Source organism: Chiloscyllium plagiosum, unplaced genomic scaffold, assembly GCF_037043375.1.
Source record: "Chiloscyllium plagiosum isolate Xiang-an unplaced genomic scaffold, Cpla_swu_hap1 HiC_scaffold_9, whole genome shotgun sequence".
NCBI lineage: Eukaryota > Metazoa > Chordata > Chondrichthyes > Orectolobiformes > Hemiscylliidae > Chiloscyllium > Chiloscyllium plagiosum.
Window position 1 is genome coordinate 95,748,722 of NW_028270147.1, and position 17,187 is coordinate 95,765,908.

Here is a 17,187-nt window from a genome sequence, read left to right on the forward strand (position 1 = left end):
CATTACATTGCCCCAAATGGTCAGCTTTTGTTTTTGCCTTATTTAGATCATTAAAAAAATGCTGAATTCTTAAAAAAAGAAGAAGGGCTGGGTTCTTCCCCAGCTGAGCTGGCGTCTGGAAAGGGAAAGGATTCAGAAGGGAAATGTGGAAACTGTGTTTGTGCTAAACTACAGATTTACAATGAAAGCTCTTCAACTCCGAAAGTTTTTTTGCTGCTAATTTAACAGATGGACATTTGTGTTCGAAACACTCAGCTCCAACATTTGTCTAATTTTCTCTTTTTTTGTTGTTGAAAGTTGTGTACGTTCTGGGATGTGACAGCTGGGAATAATCTTCATCCACCAGGCTGACAACTGGGGTTTCGGGCAGTGGATGAAAGAAATTCCAATTGCAACAGCTCTCAGTGGGGGAGGGGTGGGGGTATGGTATGTGGAGGGCTGGATGGCAGCAGGTCAGGAGGGTGCAGGGTCTTGTGCCACCACCATGTGGTAGATGCTCTACAGGAGAGACTGTGGGTGCCAGGGAAAGGGAGCAGTCCGAAGTCTAGTCCCTGTCTATGCCCACAGAGTGAGCTGGAGGTGGCAGGTCACCAGGTCTGCTCTCGGCCATTTGTGCCTGATATATATGAAGCTGGTACCCAGTGAGTTCTCTGAGCCGAATTACTCTACCTGACAATTACCAGTGGCTGAGATCCACAAGGGAGCAACTGCATCCCACCCAGTGACACCCTGTGCCTGGAGACCTGACACGGCTGAGGTAGCAGTCACAGGGCACAAAGAGAATGCCCAAAACAGGGGCAAAAGCCTCGTGACAACATTGCCAGACAGGATTGCGAACAAAATTCGAAATGGACAGCAGAGCACATAGAAAATAGGAGGAAGTGAGGACTGCAGATGTTGGAGAGTCAAAGGCTTCAGCACCTGTGGTGCTGGAAAAGCACAGCAGGTCAGGCAGCATCCGAGAAGCAGGGGAGTTGATGTTTCGGCCCCACGCTCTTCATCAGGAATGTGGAGGGGGTAAGGGAGCTGAGAGATAAATAGGGGGTGAGGGTGGGGCTGGGGGAAAGATAGCTGGGATGGTGATGGGTGGATGCGAGTGGGAGGTAATTGTGATAGATGGGTGGAGGGTGGAGCAGATAGGTGGGGAGGAAGATGGACTGGTAGGACAGGTCAAGAGGGCAGTGCCTAGTTGGAGGGTTGGATCTGGGATGAAGTGAGGGGAAGAGAGATTTCGAAACTGAAGTCGATGTTGATGCTGTGTGGTTGTAGGGTCCTGAGGCGGAATATGAGGTGTTCTTCCACCAATCGGTGGCTGGCTTTGATTTGGTGGTGGAAGAGGCCTAGGATTTGCATGTCTTTGGGAGAGTGAGGAGTTCAAGGAACATATCTGTGGTCTGCACGCACCATGCTACTCCACCATCTTAAGGCCAACCAGTTTAACAACCCCTCCCCCATGGCACAAACATTGACTTTACCAGTTTCCAAGTCTCCCCCTCCCCCATCTCATCCCAGATCCAACCCTCCAACTCGTCGGACAGGTCAAGAGGGCAGTGCCAAGTTCATCTTCCTTCCGACCTATCCGCTCCACCTTCCTCACCCACCTATCACAGTTACCTCCCACCCGCATCCGCCTATCACTATCCTACATACCTTCCACACCAGCCCCACCCCTCATTTATCTCTCATCACCTCCTCCCCGACATTCCTGATGAAGGACTTATGCTTGAAACGTCAACTCTCCTGCTCCTCGGATGCTGCCTGATCTGCTGTGCTTTTCCAGTACTGCACTTTTTGACATAGAAAATAGGGGCAAGAGCAAGCCACTTAGCCCATTGAGTGCACTCTGCCATTCAAATAGGTCATGGCTCATCTTAGGGATGTACAGCACGAAAATAGACCCTTTGGTTCAACTCGTCCATGCCGACCAGGTATCCTAACCTAATCTAGTCCCATTTGCCAGCACTTGGCCCATATCCCTCGAAACATTTCCTGTTCATATACCTATCCAAATGCCTTTTAAATACTGCAATTGTACCAGCCTCCACTACTTTCTCTGGCATCTTATTCCATAAACACACCACCCTCTGTGTGAAAAAGTTGCCTCTTGGGTCCCTTTTAAATCTTTCCCCTCTTACACTAAACCTATGTCCTATGGTTCTGGACTGCCCCACCCCAGGAAAAATACTTTGACTATTTACCCTATCCATGCCCCTCATGCTTTTGTAAACCTCTGTAAGATCAACCCTCAGTCTTCGACGCTCCCGGGAAAACAGCCCCAGCCTATTTAGCCTCTCCCTCTGGCTCAAACCCTTTAACCCCGGCAACATCCTTGTGAATCTTCTTCTGATGGTAATTAAATGGATGGGTAGAGTGTATGTTGGGGAGAGTGCAGATTGGGTGGGGAGGGGGATTAAATGGGTTGATAGAGTGTGTGATGGGGAGAGTGTAGATGGGGTGGGGAAGGGGATTAAATGGGTAGGTAGTGTCTATGATAGTGTACATGGGGTGAAAAAGCAGGACAGTTTTGTTATATGAATGTTGCTTCCTTATTCCAGGGGATTTTTGTCAGTAGTGCCAATCTGGTTCAAGATGTTAGTGACAGCTGATGTCCTAAACAGCAAAGAGTCATGCACAATATTTGGAGAATCCCTATGACCATCAGTAATGACAGTTTTCTTGTACCCAAAGTTACAAAAAAAATTTGTTTCTGCAAACATTGCTGGTCTTGATGTGGTGGAATTATTGTAACATTGAAATCCTTCTGTACATGTGCAGCCCACTTTGGATAAAGCAGCAAAGCACATTCTCTCTTGGGTCACAAATATACTTTAATTGCTCAGCTCTGATTTGTGCGACAGCGTATTGTATTGATCCCATATCCATTTACTTTCCCACTCTCTACAAGGTGCCTGTGACCGACCATCTAACAATCTGGGTACTACTGTCAATATTAGGTAACCATTTCTGTGATGCAGTGACATATATTGTAAACTGCTGTTTATCGCTCTCCACCTCAACAGGATATGATGCCTCACTCCCGTGACTTGTTCAGCAGGCTGTGGGAGCCAGTCTTGGATATCAGATGTACTTTACATGATATACTGTATAACAAAGCATATATATTCTTTCCAGTGAATATTATCTGTTTTAATTCTTATCTAAAAATAAAGAACCCACACTACTTTTATCCCAAAATTTACTTTATTCATAGCATTTATGAAAATATATTTTAAAATAACTCAACTTGAATATTTCAATGTTTGCAGGAAAATTCATCGTTTGTTCCATTTGACACAGTTGCAATAGACATGATATTAACAAATTAATTCCACGTTGGGTATACAACCCAACAATGTAAGCATTTCAAATTCTAGAGGGTGGAATAGATATATAAGTTCTCTATACAATTTATTTCACTCATTAAATTTTCTTTCCTCCTGATTCATTATGTATGTTCCCAGTATGGCACACTGCCCAACAGGTTCTACAGTTCATGCCCCTCAGGGAATTACAGCCTTAGACAGCAACCTTTTCCCCTGAGAACCCAATTATTGCTTTACCAAATTCTTCTGCGTGATTACTTTATTCTTAAGAGAAGAACGTACCAACCTTGCTCCTGACCTTGCACTGACTGCATTATGTGACCGGGGAGGGGGGGTTGGATTTAATGGTGGAGTTGAATGGTGAGTATCTCTGAACCTTCCATTGCAAGAATCGCCTGGCAATCAGCAAGCTCAGAAAGAGCCCCCCACCACAGCCTGTTACAGGGCTAAGCATGCCAAGGAGTGGGCCCTGCCTCTAAATGGACAGGACACTCCACCTTCCAGGCCAATTGGGAGTTCTCAGCAGTACCGGAACAGGTTGGTGGACACAAAGAACCCAGATGGATTCCAAAGCCAGGGCATTCTCTTGCTTTCAGGGAGGGATAGTCAGCTCCCATATGTTATTTACCTCCCAACACCTGCCCTGGCAAAAACTAGCTCAATTGGTAAAGGGCAGGTCATACAATGTATGATCTACACACAATGTAATGTAATGGTCCCCAGTGTCTCTGGATTAATAATCTAGCAATATTACCAAGATGTTCAGGTTAGGTGAATTGGCCCTGCTAAATTGCCCATAGAGTTCAGGTTAGATGCATTAGTCAGGAGAAATGTAGAGTAATAGGAGAATGGATCTGGGTGGGTCGGCATGGACTTGTTGGGCCAAATGGCCTGTTTCCACACTGTAGAGATTCTATGATAACTGTGCCTGTGAAAAGACCAAATAACATTACTATGTGTGTTAAACTCATTTCCCATGCATTTTCTCTGATCATACAATGGAACCATGTATGTGCTACGTGTGATGTAATGTAATAAGGGATGCTCTCCTAACTGTGGCACGTGACCATACACACAATGCAAAGTACCCATGTTAGCTGAAAATGTGTTGCTGGAAAAGCGCAGCAGGTCAGGCAGCATCCAAAGAGCAGGAGAATCGACGTTTCGGGCATGAGCCCTTCTTCAGAAATGATTCCTGAAGAAGGGCTCATGCCCGAAACGTCGATTCTCCTGCTCCTTGGATGCTGCCTGACCTGCTGCGCTTTTCCAGCAACACATTTTCAGCTCTGATCTCCAGCATCTGCAGTCCTCACTTTCTCCTAAAAGTACCCATGTTATTCAATGAAACTGTGTAAGATCTGCCACTTATATTAAGGCAGCATTTAGGCAAGTTCAGCATTAAGGAGCCTGAACAAAACTGCAGTCAATGCGTATCGGGAAGGGGGTGGTATCTACTCCACTGATTGGAGTATATTAGCACAAAGGAGGGAAGCTGTGGTTCTTGGATGCCAATCAGCCTCAGGATATGCCCCATAACATTCAAGGCTATGGGCCCAGTGCAGGAAAGTGGGAGGAGTATAGGTGGTACTCCATTTTTTGGTGGTACAGACTTGATGAGCCAAAGGGCCTCTTCTGAACTGTATGATTCTATGACATCACTGCTGGGCTCCTCTGGTATGTGTCTATATTAGCCATTATTAACAAACATCTTATAAGCTTTCGGCCAAAATGGTATGAATATTCATCGAATAAAAGGCAGTTATTGAAAGAACAGACGATGTTGCTAAAACATCCATAACCTTTCTAAGAGTCTGACAGGCACGAAGCTAATACTACCCAGAAGTTGCTGCAGCCAATCACACATGCTTGGAGCAACCGATAGAAAGCAGGTGAGGGCAACAAACATGGAGCAGGGTAATTACCTTTTGAAATTGCTAAACGTAATGTTGAGTCCTGAAGACTGCAGGATCCCCACCTGGAAAATTCTTCCAGCATGCGTTGAGCTTCGCTGGAGCACTGCAGCAAGTCCAAGACAGAGATGTTGGCTGGGGAACATGGTGGTGTGTTGAAGCGACAAGCAACTGGGTGCTCGGGGTCATTTTTTGAGGAGAGATCGTAGACGTTCTACAAAACTGTAGCCTAGTCTGTATTTCGTCTCCCCGGTGTAGAGGAGATCTTGCTGTGAGCCGCAAATACAGTAGACTAGATTGAGTGAAGTGTAGATAAATTGCTGCTTCACCTGGAAAATGTGACTGGGACCTTTGGTACGGGGAGGGAGGAGGCAAATGTTACACTTTCTGTGATTGCATGGGAAGGTGCTGAGGGGGTGTGGGAGGTATTGGGAGTAGAGTTGTCAGAGGTAGTGAGTGAAGTTGAGATGAGATGGCAGAGAGTGTGAGGTTGGTAAGTGTAAGGTTTGATTTTAAAAGAAGTGGCAAAGGGACTGATTGGGGTCGGGGGTGGTGAGTGAGGTTAACCACTCAAACTTACAACTTACTTTGTTGAATCTTCTCTCCTGGTCAACTCACTCACTTACTGTCACAAAGTCACCATGGGATCAGTCTCCCAAGGATGGCCCACAAGGGACAAAAGATGTCCATTTGGAGCTAAAACATTGAGGGAGGGTAATCTGCAGGCGGAGAGTGTCTCTACAGTTCAAGCATCACAAAAGATTTTTGTAGAACTGCAGAGACTGATGGGAACTAAATAAAAATTTGCACATGTCCCAACTTTCTGTATAATGTGACTATTTATATTCCAGATAATATAATGCAACAAATTGTGTTCCCATTCTGTAATGTAACCCTGTGTTTATTCCTGAGGGTAATTCCAGTCTTGAGCGACTGTCAGTGCAGAATTTGCCCATTCTCCCCGTGACAGCGTGGGTTTCCTCCAGGTACCCTGGATTTCTCCCAAGTGTGTGCAGGTTAGGTGAATTGGTTATGCTAAATTGTCCATAGTGTCCAGGGATGTGTAGACCAGGTGGATTAACCATAAGAAATACAGAGTGATGGAGCAGGGATGAGATGCCCTTCATGTAGACTCGATGGGCCGAATGGCCTGCTTCCATTCTGTAATAGTGGGGTGGCACGGTGGCACAGTGGTTAGCACTGCTGCCTCACAGTGCCAGAGACCCGGGTTCAATTCCCGCCTCAGGCATCTGTCTGTGTGGAGTTTGCACATTCTCCCCGTGTCTGCGTGGGTTTCCTCCGGGTGCTCCGGTTTCTTCCCACAGTCCAAAGATGTGCAGGTCAGGTGAGTTGGCCATGGTAAATTGCCTGTAGTGTTAGGTGAAGGGGTAAATGTAGGGGAATGGGTCTGGGTGGGTTGCGCTTCGGCGGGTCGGTGTGGACTTGTTGGGCCAAAGGGCCTGTTTCCACATTGTAAGTAATCTAATCTAATTGTGCTCATCACTCTAAAATGTAACAAAGGACACAGTTGTGGTGAAGTGGTAGTGTCCCTACCGCTGGACAGAGAGGCCTGGGTGCAGGTCTCACCTGTCCCAGAAGTGTAATAACATCCCTAAACAGGTCACTTAGAAAAATAGGTTAAATTAAAAAGAAGTTACAAATTGTTTGTTTCTTGTGCTGCCTTGAGGACATAGGAAACCCTCAATCTCCTTGTTATCTTTTACTTCTGTTGCTGTATGAGTTTTTTTTCTAATTTCTGAACTGAAAGCTTTTCATCAGCAAGTTTTCCTAAGCAACGAGCAGTTTCGTCTGCTTGAGGGGCAGTATGACAAGGCTGACATCTAGTGTCTAGTCTAGAGAATCCTTTCTGTGAATTGCCTCCTTGCTGTGGCGGAAGAGGCTTGACTGTTCCTGAGAGTGATTCTGTCAGGAGTTCTCAATTCCTGTCAGGGTCACCCCATGATGGTGGGGTCAGAGGGGAGAAACAAGGAAAAGTGCAACCCTAAACAAGTCCAGAAAGGCGAGCCAAGCAGAAGATACTCTTGTGACATTAACGGTTGCTGCTGTGGATGGAGGCTGCAGCAGGACAGAGACTTGTTGAGGTTCCCTTGCTATTGGAATTGGATCAACCTTCTGTCAAGTCCCGTGTGTCTACAGCAGCAGCATTCCCATGTTAAAAGATGCAAGGGAATGCAATCTCATAGAATGCTGGTGTCTCCTCTTGGTTCCCCGCCATCAGAGAGGGATGGGAAGGATACAACTGAGGTCACCAGCAGTCCTCTCAAAGCAGCTTCCTCCCTTTCACAATGGCTGTCCTGTCAGCTGAGAGGAAGTGTTTAGTCGTAAATTGCTAGGGCACTTCTTCCTCAGCAGTGCCCACCTCTCCTGGTGTGAGTGCCAATCAGATCCTCTAATTGGACAATCTCCTTGAGAACCCACCTGCTGTCCTTCACTTTGGGGGCCGGTTAGCTCAGTTGGCAGGAGAGCTGGTTTAAAATGTGGAGTAATACTACTGGTGTGAGTTCAGTACCCATACTGGCCAAGATAACCTTCTCAACCTCTCCCCTTGCCTGAGGTGTGGTAACCCACAGATTTACCCAGCACTAAGTCTCTCTCATGAAACAGCAGTGATCTCAAAATGTGATTACTCTTTTTTTTGTCCTTCACTGGGCCATAGTCATAGAGTAGTACAGCATAGAAACAGACCCTGTAGCCCAACTCATCCATACCGACCAAATATCCTAAATTAATCTCGTCCCATTTGCCAGCACTTGGCCCATATCTGTCTAAACCCTTCCTATTCATATATTCATCCAGATGTCTTTTAAATATCACAATTGTACCAGCCTCCACCACTTCCTCTAGCAGCTAATTTCATACAGGCACTATAGCCTCTGTGTAAAAAGGTTGCTCCTTAGGTCCTTTTTATATCTTTCCCCTCTCACCATAAACCCATGCCCTCTCATTTTGGACTCCTCCCACCCTAGGAAAAAGATCTTGGCTATACACCATATCCATAACCCTCATGTCTTTATAAACCTCTCAAAGATCTCCCCTCAGCCTCAGACACTTGAGGGAAAATAGTTATTTAGCCGTCAGCCTATTCAGCCTCTCCCTACAGCTCAAACCCTCCAACCCTGGCAACAGTCTTGTAACTCTTTTCTGAACCCTTTCAAATTTCCTATCATCCTACCTATACAGCAGGGAGACCAGAACTGAATGCAGTGTTCCAAAAGTGGCCTAAAGAATGTCCTGCACAGCCGCAACATGATCTCGTAACTCCTATACTCAAAGCACTTACCAATAAAGGCAAGCTTACCAAACACCTCCTTCTCTATCCTATCTACCTGCAAATCCACTTTCAAGGAATTATGAAGCTCCACTCCAAGGTCTCTTTGTTCAGTAACACTATCCAGGTACAGAGCCTAGGCCTGTTAATCACAGAATCAATAATAGGCCTTCTCATAGGAGATTCTAGATTTGCTGCATCCCTGAACCAAGGGAACCCCAATTGCCTCTGAAGGAATAGCTTGGGAAATTGCATTTTCCACTGTACAATTCCACTATACCTGGAACTATTTACTACCCAACCAATTTACATGTTATCCTCTTGATCACATCCCTACATTTTATTCCAAATCATTCATGTACACCACAAACAGCAAGGACCCAGAACTGAGAACTGTAGAACCCCACTGGAAACAAACTTCCAACGATAGAAACATCTCTCCACCATCACCCTCTGCTTCCTGCCTCTGGGCCAATTTTGAATAAACGTGCCTTGTATCCCATGGATGAGTTTGCCATACGGTACTTTATAAAAAGCCAGGTTGACCACTCTTTGGAACTAAAAATAAGCAGAAATTCATGTGAAAAGTGCATAACTTACTGACACTGTCAAAATCAACAGTCTGAATGTTAGAACCACCTGTCAAAGAAAGTTGTCCAGATATCAAGGGAAACGTCTTGCTTTTAAAATCTTTGAAACAATATCTGGAGTGCCTTTGAAAAAATCATTGCTTTTGCTGTTTTACTCTCTGAATTGACATACGCCTGAGCACTTTGCTTAGCAATTACAAATGTATGACTGATTTCACAATCATCCATTGTCACAGTCGGGCACCTACCATTTCAAAGTTTGATTGACCATTACAAATGGTTATAAGACTCTTTGATGTAGGTCTATGAATTCTAATACCTATTATTATAAAGGATTGTGCTTTTGAATGAAACATTTGTCATGAAGCTTTATTTCAATGTACAATGTAAAAGTAATAAATGGTTTTTATGAATGAGAGTGTTCTGTTTTTACCAAAAGGTGAAGTCTGCAATAAATATTTCAAACTTTATTGTGCAGAACTTTATTTTATCTAGTATATGCATGGATCCTGAGATCTGCCCATGATGGTTACTAGGTGAAGTCGCATGCTCAGCTTAAATCCAAAGGGTGATGGTACATGTAAGTTTGCACTGAATTGGCAAGGGGCTGTAAAGAGCGATGGAGGAGGGTGGAGGGGGATGAGGAGTTGCAGGGTTGGGTGGAGGGGAAACTTTGGCATGTAGGAATAGGTGAGGGACCATGGGAGTGGCTGGGTGGTGAAAATGAGGTAGCATGAGTGGGTGTGGAGGGGCACTGGGAATGATTGTGTGTGTGGCTGGGTGAGTGCTGCTGCCGAGGGCTAGAAGAACGTTTCACATTTTATTTTGGACCCAGCCCCGGATTCCCAAGCCAGGCCCTCCAGAAAGATGGGCGTTGCACCCGACAGCCTCCTCAGTCCTACCAGGATCGCTCAGACCCTGAGTCCTAATCCAGCCTATGCCCTCCCTGGCCAGGATGAAAATCTCACACCATGTTTGAATCTTGGAAACCAGGAATTCTGATGTCCCTGCAAACCCAAAGGGCGAGAGTGAAAAATGCTGGCCTGAATGTCTCCAAACATTGACCTGATAACTGGCAGCTAGAAGAGGTGTCAACCCTCAAGCTCCACCAAGTCAAACCAGACACTTAGAGAACTGAATGCCATTGCAGATGTACCCGAATCATCTTACTCGGATTTCAAAATGAGCTTTCTAACTGTTGAAGGAATGATTGGTGCGAGTGATCACTAAATGCACACTGTATATTTAATGCTGCAAATATAGTTGCTTTGGATAAACCTCGCACTGGTTCTAAGTTGAAGGTTAACCAGCCAATGTTTAATCAGCTGGTCTGCAGAGTTGCATCCCAAACACAATATTACACCTTGAAGCTATAAAGATGATACCATGTTTCCGATTAACTTTAACATTGCCAATACTGCTTTAATGTAATTTCGCATAAAGTAATGCTACCTGAGGAGTCGGAAATTCATTATTCCCAGGAGGAAAATCATTCCTGATTTACTAGAGTTTATTATTATTGTTACGGCGACTGAAACTGGTACGGAGTCAGCTCAACAGTCCTGAGCTATACTTTGGATATGGATGCAGACAACACTGAGGGGAAAGTATCTATATTAGATTAGATTACTTACAGTGTGGAAACAGACCCTTCGGCCCAACAAGTTCACACCGACCCGCCTAAGTGCAACCCACCCAGACCCATTCCCCTACATGGGAGATGTGGGAGTGGAGTGTGTGAATCTAGTGAGACTGGTACTGGGAGACAGTAGCAGGCTGAGACAGGAGCAAGGGCAGGCCAAGGGTGACAAGTACACGGGAGTCTGAAGATTTTCATGGTTATTCAAAAGTGGGACCATTTTACTGGATTCTCTCTCCAGGAGTTAATTGCATAGGTAATGGTGATGCCGCTGCGCCAACTCCTGCACAGGTATTACCTCCCAGGAATAATTTTTTTGTCACTTTTGTTTCAGAAAGAAAAGAGGCCACTTCGCCTTGGACAAAGGGGAAGAAGTCTTTGGGGGGGCGGGTGGTGGTCACTTCAACAGGGATCAGAAGGTAGGAAAGCAGAATAACATTGCATTTATATATCAACACAACATGGGAAATCATCCCAAGACCCTCCACAGGAGCACAAAAATGAAAAGCCGAAAAGGAAAGGAAAAATGCTGGAAAAATGACACAGGTCAGGCACCAGGTGTAAAGGTGAAGGACAGGTTGTAACATTTTGGGACTTTGGCCTTAACTGACAGTTCAAACTCGCAGACGGTCTGGACAGCTGACTAGCCTGAAGAGGAAGCAGAGACAGCAAAGTATAAAGGGTTGAGGGGATATAGGAAAGGTCTGGAGGGATGTGGGATGGCGGGATTTATGCAGAAGGACAATCATTTCAAAACCAGTACTCTGGAAGTTTGGGAGGCATCAGTAAAGTTGAGGGGAGTGGCTGCTAAGGGCAAAGAAAGCAATTTGGTCGGGATATGGCTACGTATGAGGCTTTCAGCAACACTTGGCATGGGGGAAACTGGCATATCGCAATGTCAATGGACTGATAATCCAGGACTACCCAGGCTAAAACTTTGGGGATGTGGGTTTGAATTCCACCATTGGCATCTGGTGAAATTGACATTCCATTAATGCTGGCCTCAGCAGTGATACCCACATTCCATGGAAGGATACAAAAGAAAGATAATAATAATCAAATATTTCAAAAGAGTGGAAATAGATTTGGAGTCTGCTCAGGTAAGCCAAGGCTGGAGCTGGAGCTGAGTGAGTTGGCAAGGAACAGAATGAGATGGAGACAAAACCAAAGAGTTTCTGGGAAGACACCAAAATTAACAACTATAACCCAAAACAATTTTGTGGGACAATGCAACCAAATTCATACTAATCAAATGCCACCTCTGCAACACCACCAGTGCTTGCTAAAAATCTCAATGCATTTGGTAACTCTGGACATGACTATTCTGGTGTTTCAGAGGCTAGTCTCCAATCCTGCACAATCCAAAACTTAAAATCTGCCACCTGCAACAAAACATGTCAACCATTGTCCCTGCTCTTGCTGACCTCCACTTAGGGTGGCACAGTGACTAGCACTGCTGCCTCACAGTGCCAGGGACCTGGCCTTGATTCTATTTGACTGTCTGTGTGGAGTTTGCACATTCTCCTCGTGTCTGCATGGGTTTTATCCTCCAGTCCAAAGATGTGCAGGCTAAGTGTATTAGCCATGGGAAATGCAGTGTTACAGGGATAGGGTAAGGAGGTGGGCTTGGGTGGGATGCTTTTGCAGAGTCAGTGTGGACTTGATGGGCTGAACGGCTTGCTTCCACACTGGAGGACTTCTATGATTATGTCTCAGTTTAGGAGTCCCTGACAAGAATACAAAAATTAGAAGCAGGATTAGGCTATATGGCCCCATCAGGCGAAAGTGGGGACTGCAGATGCTGGAGATTAGAGTCAAGTGTGGTGCTAAAAAAAGCACTGCAGGCCAGGCAGCATCCGAGGAGCAGGAAAAGCAACGTTTCCCTGACATGCTATTTGAAACACCATAGCTGATTGGATTATTGTCCCAACTGCATTTCCCTGTTGGAAAGGGCACCAACTTATACCCTACCATCATAACCCTTGTTAGACAAAAATCTTTCTAACTCATCCTTGATTATATTCAATGACTCAGCTTTCACTGCTCCTTGGAGAACTTTAAAATTCCCATGCTTCTTTTCAAATTTCTTTACAGCCTTAGCTCTCCCTAATTTTGCAATCTCCCCCAGCCTTACAAATGTCAGAACTCTTCCAACTCTCGTCTTTTGATTATCCCAAGCTTGCCAATGCGCAAACTTTGGAAATCCCTCCAAATTCCTTCCACTTCTTTGCCCAATTTAAAATCTATGATGGCCCACAGCAGCAGAAGTGAGTTCCAAGGGCCTGTGGCCCTGAGATTCAAGGCTCAGGGGAGAAAGGCCCACTTACCTGATGGAGATAAGACTACCTTGGCTCTGTTTTATTTTGTATTTCTGCTTTTGTTCTTTTCAATTCTGGTTTTAGCGAAATAGGTACAAAAACCAAAAAAAAATCTAAGATGGCAATGGAGAATGGTGACTTTGTATACTCTTCACTGTACTCCTGCACTTCTGGACTTAAGTACATGTGACAATAAAACCCAATTCTTTCTTCCTATCTGATGATGTGAATCAGTTGGACATTTTGTTTGAAAGGATTTCTAAGTTAATATTAATAGCAATTATTGGAAACTGCTCCCACTTACTCTAAAAAATTATCCCTTAGATAATTTTTATAAATTGTGTGACAGTCCACAAACTTCTTGCTGTCACAATGTTTTGATTGCCCTTTTATCTTTACATTTGCCATTTACAATTACTGCATCAAAATTTCACAGACAACCTTTTTCATGTCAACAATCACAGTGTAGTTGCAGGCTCTGGCCATTAGGTGGCACAGTGGATAGACGGCTTTAAGTGACTATCTCCCACTTTGACGCCATTTTGTTGGAGAAAATAAAACGACCGTGAGCAATTCCCACGAGCAAGTAAGTTTCTTGCAAAGCTTTTTGAAATTTATGTTGCGAATACAGCATTTTTTGTACATCTTCCTTTACTATGACTTATGGAATAACTTACTACATAGAGTGGATTAAGGAATTCTACTTGTAATCAGATGCTTGGGCCAATTACAACGAAGCTGCAGGAGTACAAAAGGGTTGCGGTGGGGATGGAATCTTGCTGCTGGTACAGTTGGCTCTCCCTCCTCTCTGCTGCAAGGTAGGGAAGGGTGGAGTGAGTGCGTACCTACTTATACAGATCCACACAACCTTGTTGTCTATCCACCTCAGGTCTGGTGCTTCAAATACTTCCTTAGGATTAGCGGTATGTCCAGTTGGTCAATGGACTGTAGCCCACTTAGGAGTTTGAGGGATTTACGGATTGCCATTCTGGTGAGTGACATCAACGATCTTGGCTGAGCTGGAAAAAAGAAATCAAACATACGGTACTATGTGAATAGACTACGCCCTGAGAAGACTATTTGGCCATTGTCTGGCCTGCAGAAGAGTGTAGTTTCATTGGGAAGATGAGATTCTCCTAAGGTTCCTCTCCTATTCTCCTGATGGTTTCATCTCTGACTGAGGGACATATGTCAGTAGAACTTATCAGGGCCTTGCTTCATTGGATGTCTACAGATGGTGGGTGAAATCTAATGCTGTCTAAAGTCGGGCATGGAAGTGGGAGTCACTGTCGTGTGGGAACAGGTTGATTCTTCAATTGCTTTTGTGGTTCTCAGCCCATTTCATATTCATGGTGTGTGGGGACAATGGTGAATCTTATGGAGCAGGTCAGCAAGAGGTTCTTGCCCTACTATACCCTGCTGTGAACTCTTGGGGTTGGAGGTCATCACACCACAGTTAAACAGCACTTGGCCAGATACAAACCAGAAGGATCAGTGAAGACGGTGGTGCTTCCCAATCCCACTCCAACCCCCAGAGGTGTCACAGGTCCAACAGGATGAGGCCTTATGCTGGTTTATTGACTGTTGCAATCAGAGTATGGAATTTATTTTCCCCTGTCTCTTTTATCACAGATGTGAACAAAGAGCCAGGTTGGATCTGTTCAGCTCATCAGTCCCTGTCTCAGACAATAACAGATACCCTTCAGCTCAGATTTCACTGCGGCTCCTAATCTTGCTGAGACGTCAATGCCATGAGATCCTGAAAGACGGAGCAAACCTATTGCCCTGTGGGCCTATCCATAGAAAGAAGACCAACACCCCCAGGATAGGTTGGCTCATTATGACATGGGTTTGTCTCTAGTCAGACAATGGGGTGCAATCGTAACTTTTGAAAGAGCATCCATCAAGATCCTGTCCCATTATCGTTGACCACTCCTGAGTTGGGATTAACATCCTCTCAGTCACCCTTGAGAGGCCCTCCAGTTACACTGCACACCATTACAATGGTCAGTCATCTGCTTCAGCCTCCCCTGAGCCGACAGACATCACTGTCCCTCATGCTTGCCCCTTAGTTCTCCCATTATTGGGGCCATCTTCACTTTTAGCAGCGAGCAGATCCACGAGACCATCCACTTCCTGCCTATAACTGTGGAGCTGCCACCATACAATATAGCACTCTCCCCTCCATCACTGACACTATGTCAGCACTCCCCAGTCCCCTCAATTCAATCTCCAAAACCCTAATGTTGATATGAATCAAGCAGCACTTTAGGCACAAGAGTCAACAACATCCCTGCCTGTGAAGCTCTTTCAACACTGTAGCTGCACCAGTCACATTCTTAGGTAATCCTTCCACTTTTCCATAGTGACCCTTCAACCCTTGGTCAGCCTCCTTGCACAGATTAGTGTTCACTCCCCCAGCCATCCTTTGTAACCTGGGCAACGCAAGTTACTGACATCAATCATGGCAGAACATGGACTAGTGCTCCCCAATGAAGACAAACCAGCGACTACTCACTCCGACGTCCAGGAAGACAACAGTCCCACATGCCTCAGCTATGTAGTAGTGAGCCTGGTGGCACAATTCTGAATTTTGGTGTCGTGCCCAGTTTAGCTCCCCCATGCACTTTGCTGTCGCAAGCGCTTTGGTGGAAACTCACCTTTGTTGTTCCCAACCTCAGAGAAGACTCCCTCCCTAAACCTCTCCACTTCTGAGATAATGCTTGGCTCCGACTGTCTCACCTGTGGCTCGTGCTAGAAGCTCGGCAGCTTTGTTCTGCTGTGTATTTTTCACCGGACTGTGGCCTGGCAGATAAAGGTTTGCTCCGAAGTCTATGAGCAGCTGGATGTACTGAGGCCCACAACCGTACCTGAGGCACATTTCCAGAACCGTCTTTGGCTGTTTGATCTTTGCTAAGAGTCTTTGCTCTGTGCAGTTGAAATCAGGGTCAGCCCCATACAAGAGGAGCAGCCGGAAGCATTCGTAGTGTCTATAAACTGAGGCCAGGTAGAGTGGGCCGCTACAGGCACAAGCATTTGATGCCCATTCTGGCACCTTGGAGCGCACGTTAACTTCAGCCCCATACTCCAGCAGCGCTTGCAGAATATCCATATCCCCTTCTCTGGCAGCAGTTAGCACCGGCGAGCAGTTGTTGTAGATACTCCCATTTGGATTGGCCCCTGCTCTTAGCAGAGCCCGGACACAGTGCAAGTGCCTACCACTCACAGCTGTGAACAGAGGGGTCTGAGCTTTCACATCTAAACTGTCCACCTCGGCGCCGTACCTCAGGAGGATTTCCAGGCAGCTCACGTGGCCTTTGGAGGCTGCCAAACGCAAAGGAGTGCCCGGCACCCCCCAGCCACTCCGATTATTGATGAACTGGGCGTACCTCTCCTGGGACAAGAGCTCAGACAAAAGTGTGGCATCGTTTCTGGAGATGGCTTGGTTAATCTGATTGACTTCCACATTGTCATCTTGATTTCGGGGCTGAAGCATCGAGAAGATTTTACTGACGTCCACCAGGCTCATCTTCATCGGGCTCATGATCTGGTCCACTTTCAGCATGTTGTCGGATTCTCTATCAGGCCAGTATCACACAGAGGCATTCATGATGCTGCTGGCTACTCCTGAAGGCTACTTTGACATTGTCCATGATGCAACACAGCGATGATTATGAGGTCAGTTGGGCAGAGAGTTGCATTGTCCAACATCACAGGTCAGCTCATAACCTTGCAAGGAAAATTGTTCTTAAGATGCACATTTGCAACCAACTTAGAATGGCACCCAAGTCCCATAAGCATTGCCTCTCTGAATTTGGATCTTATGCATGCACCTCTTCCTCAGGTGTTCTTGGGCAGCCTGCCAACAGCATTGAAGAAACAGTGCATTTGTCTGTGGTTGCGGTAGAATTTTAAAAGAAGGAAAACATTAGTGAAGGAGGTCATGCATGGTCAATTTGCAATCAGCATTTTGATGGTGCAAGTGGCAACAAAGTACTTACAGAAGTTATGAACAAACTATGGAATACATCCTCTATGGAGTTACAATAACCCTGACCATGTCCGTAAACCAACCTTCACTGTTAACCAGATTTCCTTACTCCTGGTAACAGACTGGG

At 45.6% G+C, this 17,187-nt stretch overlaps 1 protein-coding gene across 1 annotated transcript; it reads right to left on the bottom strand.

Annotated features, from left to right (window-relative positions):
• Nucleotides 1-13,872: 13,872 nt before the first annotated feature.
• LOC122554617 (ankyrin repeat and SOCS box protein 12-like) lies at nt 13,873-17,187 on the bottom strand. The gene is made up of 2 exons (XM_043699931.2): nt 15,812-17,187; nt 13,873-14,088 (listed from the first exon to the last, which is right to left on the bottom strand). Exons 1-2 carry the CDS (start codon nt 16,632-16,634, stop codon nt 13,955-13,957), a joined length of 957 nt encoding a protein of 318 aa, XP_043555866.1. The 5' UTR covers nt 16,635-17,187; the 3' UTR covers nt 13,873-13,954.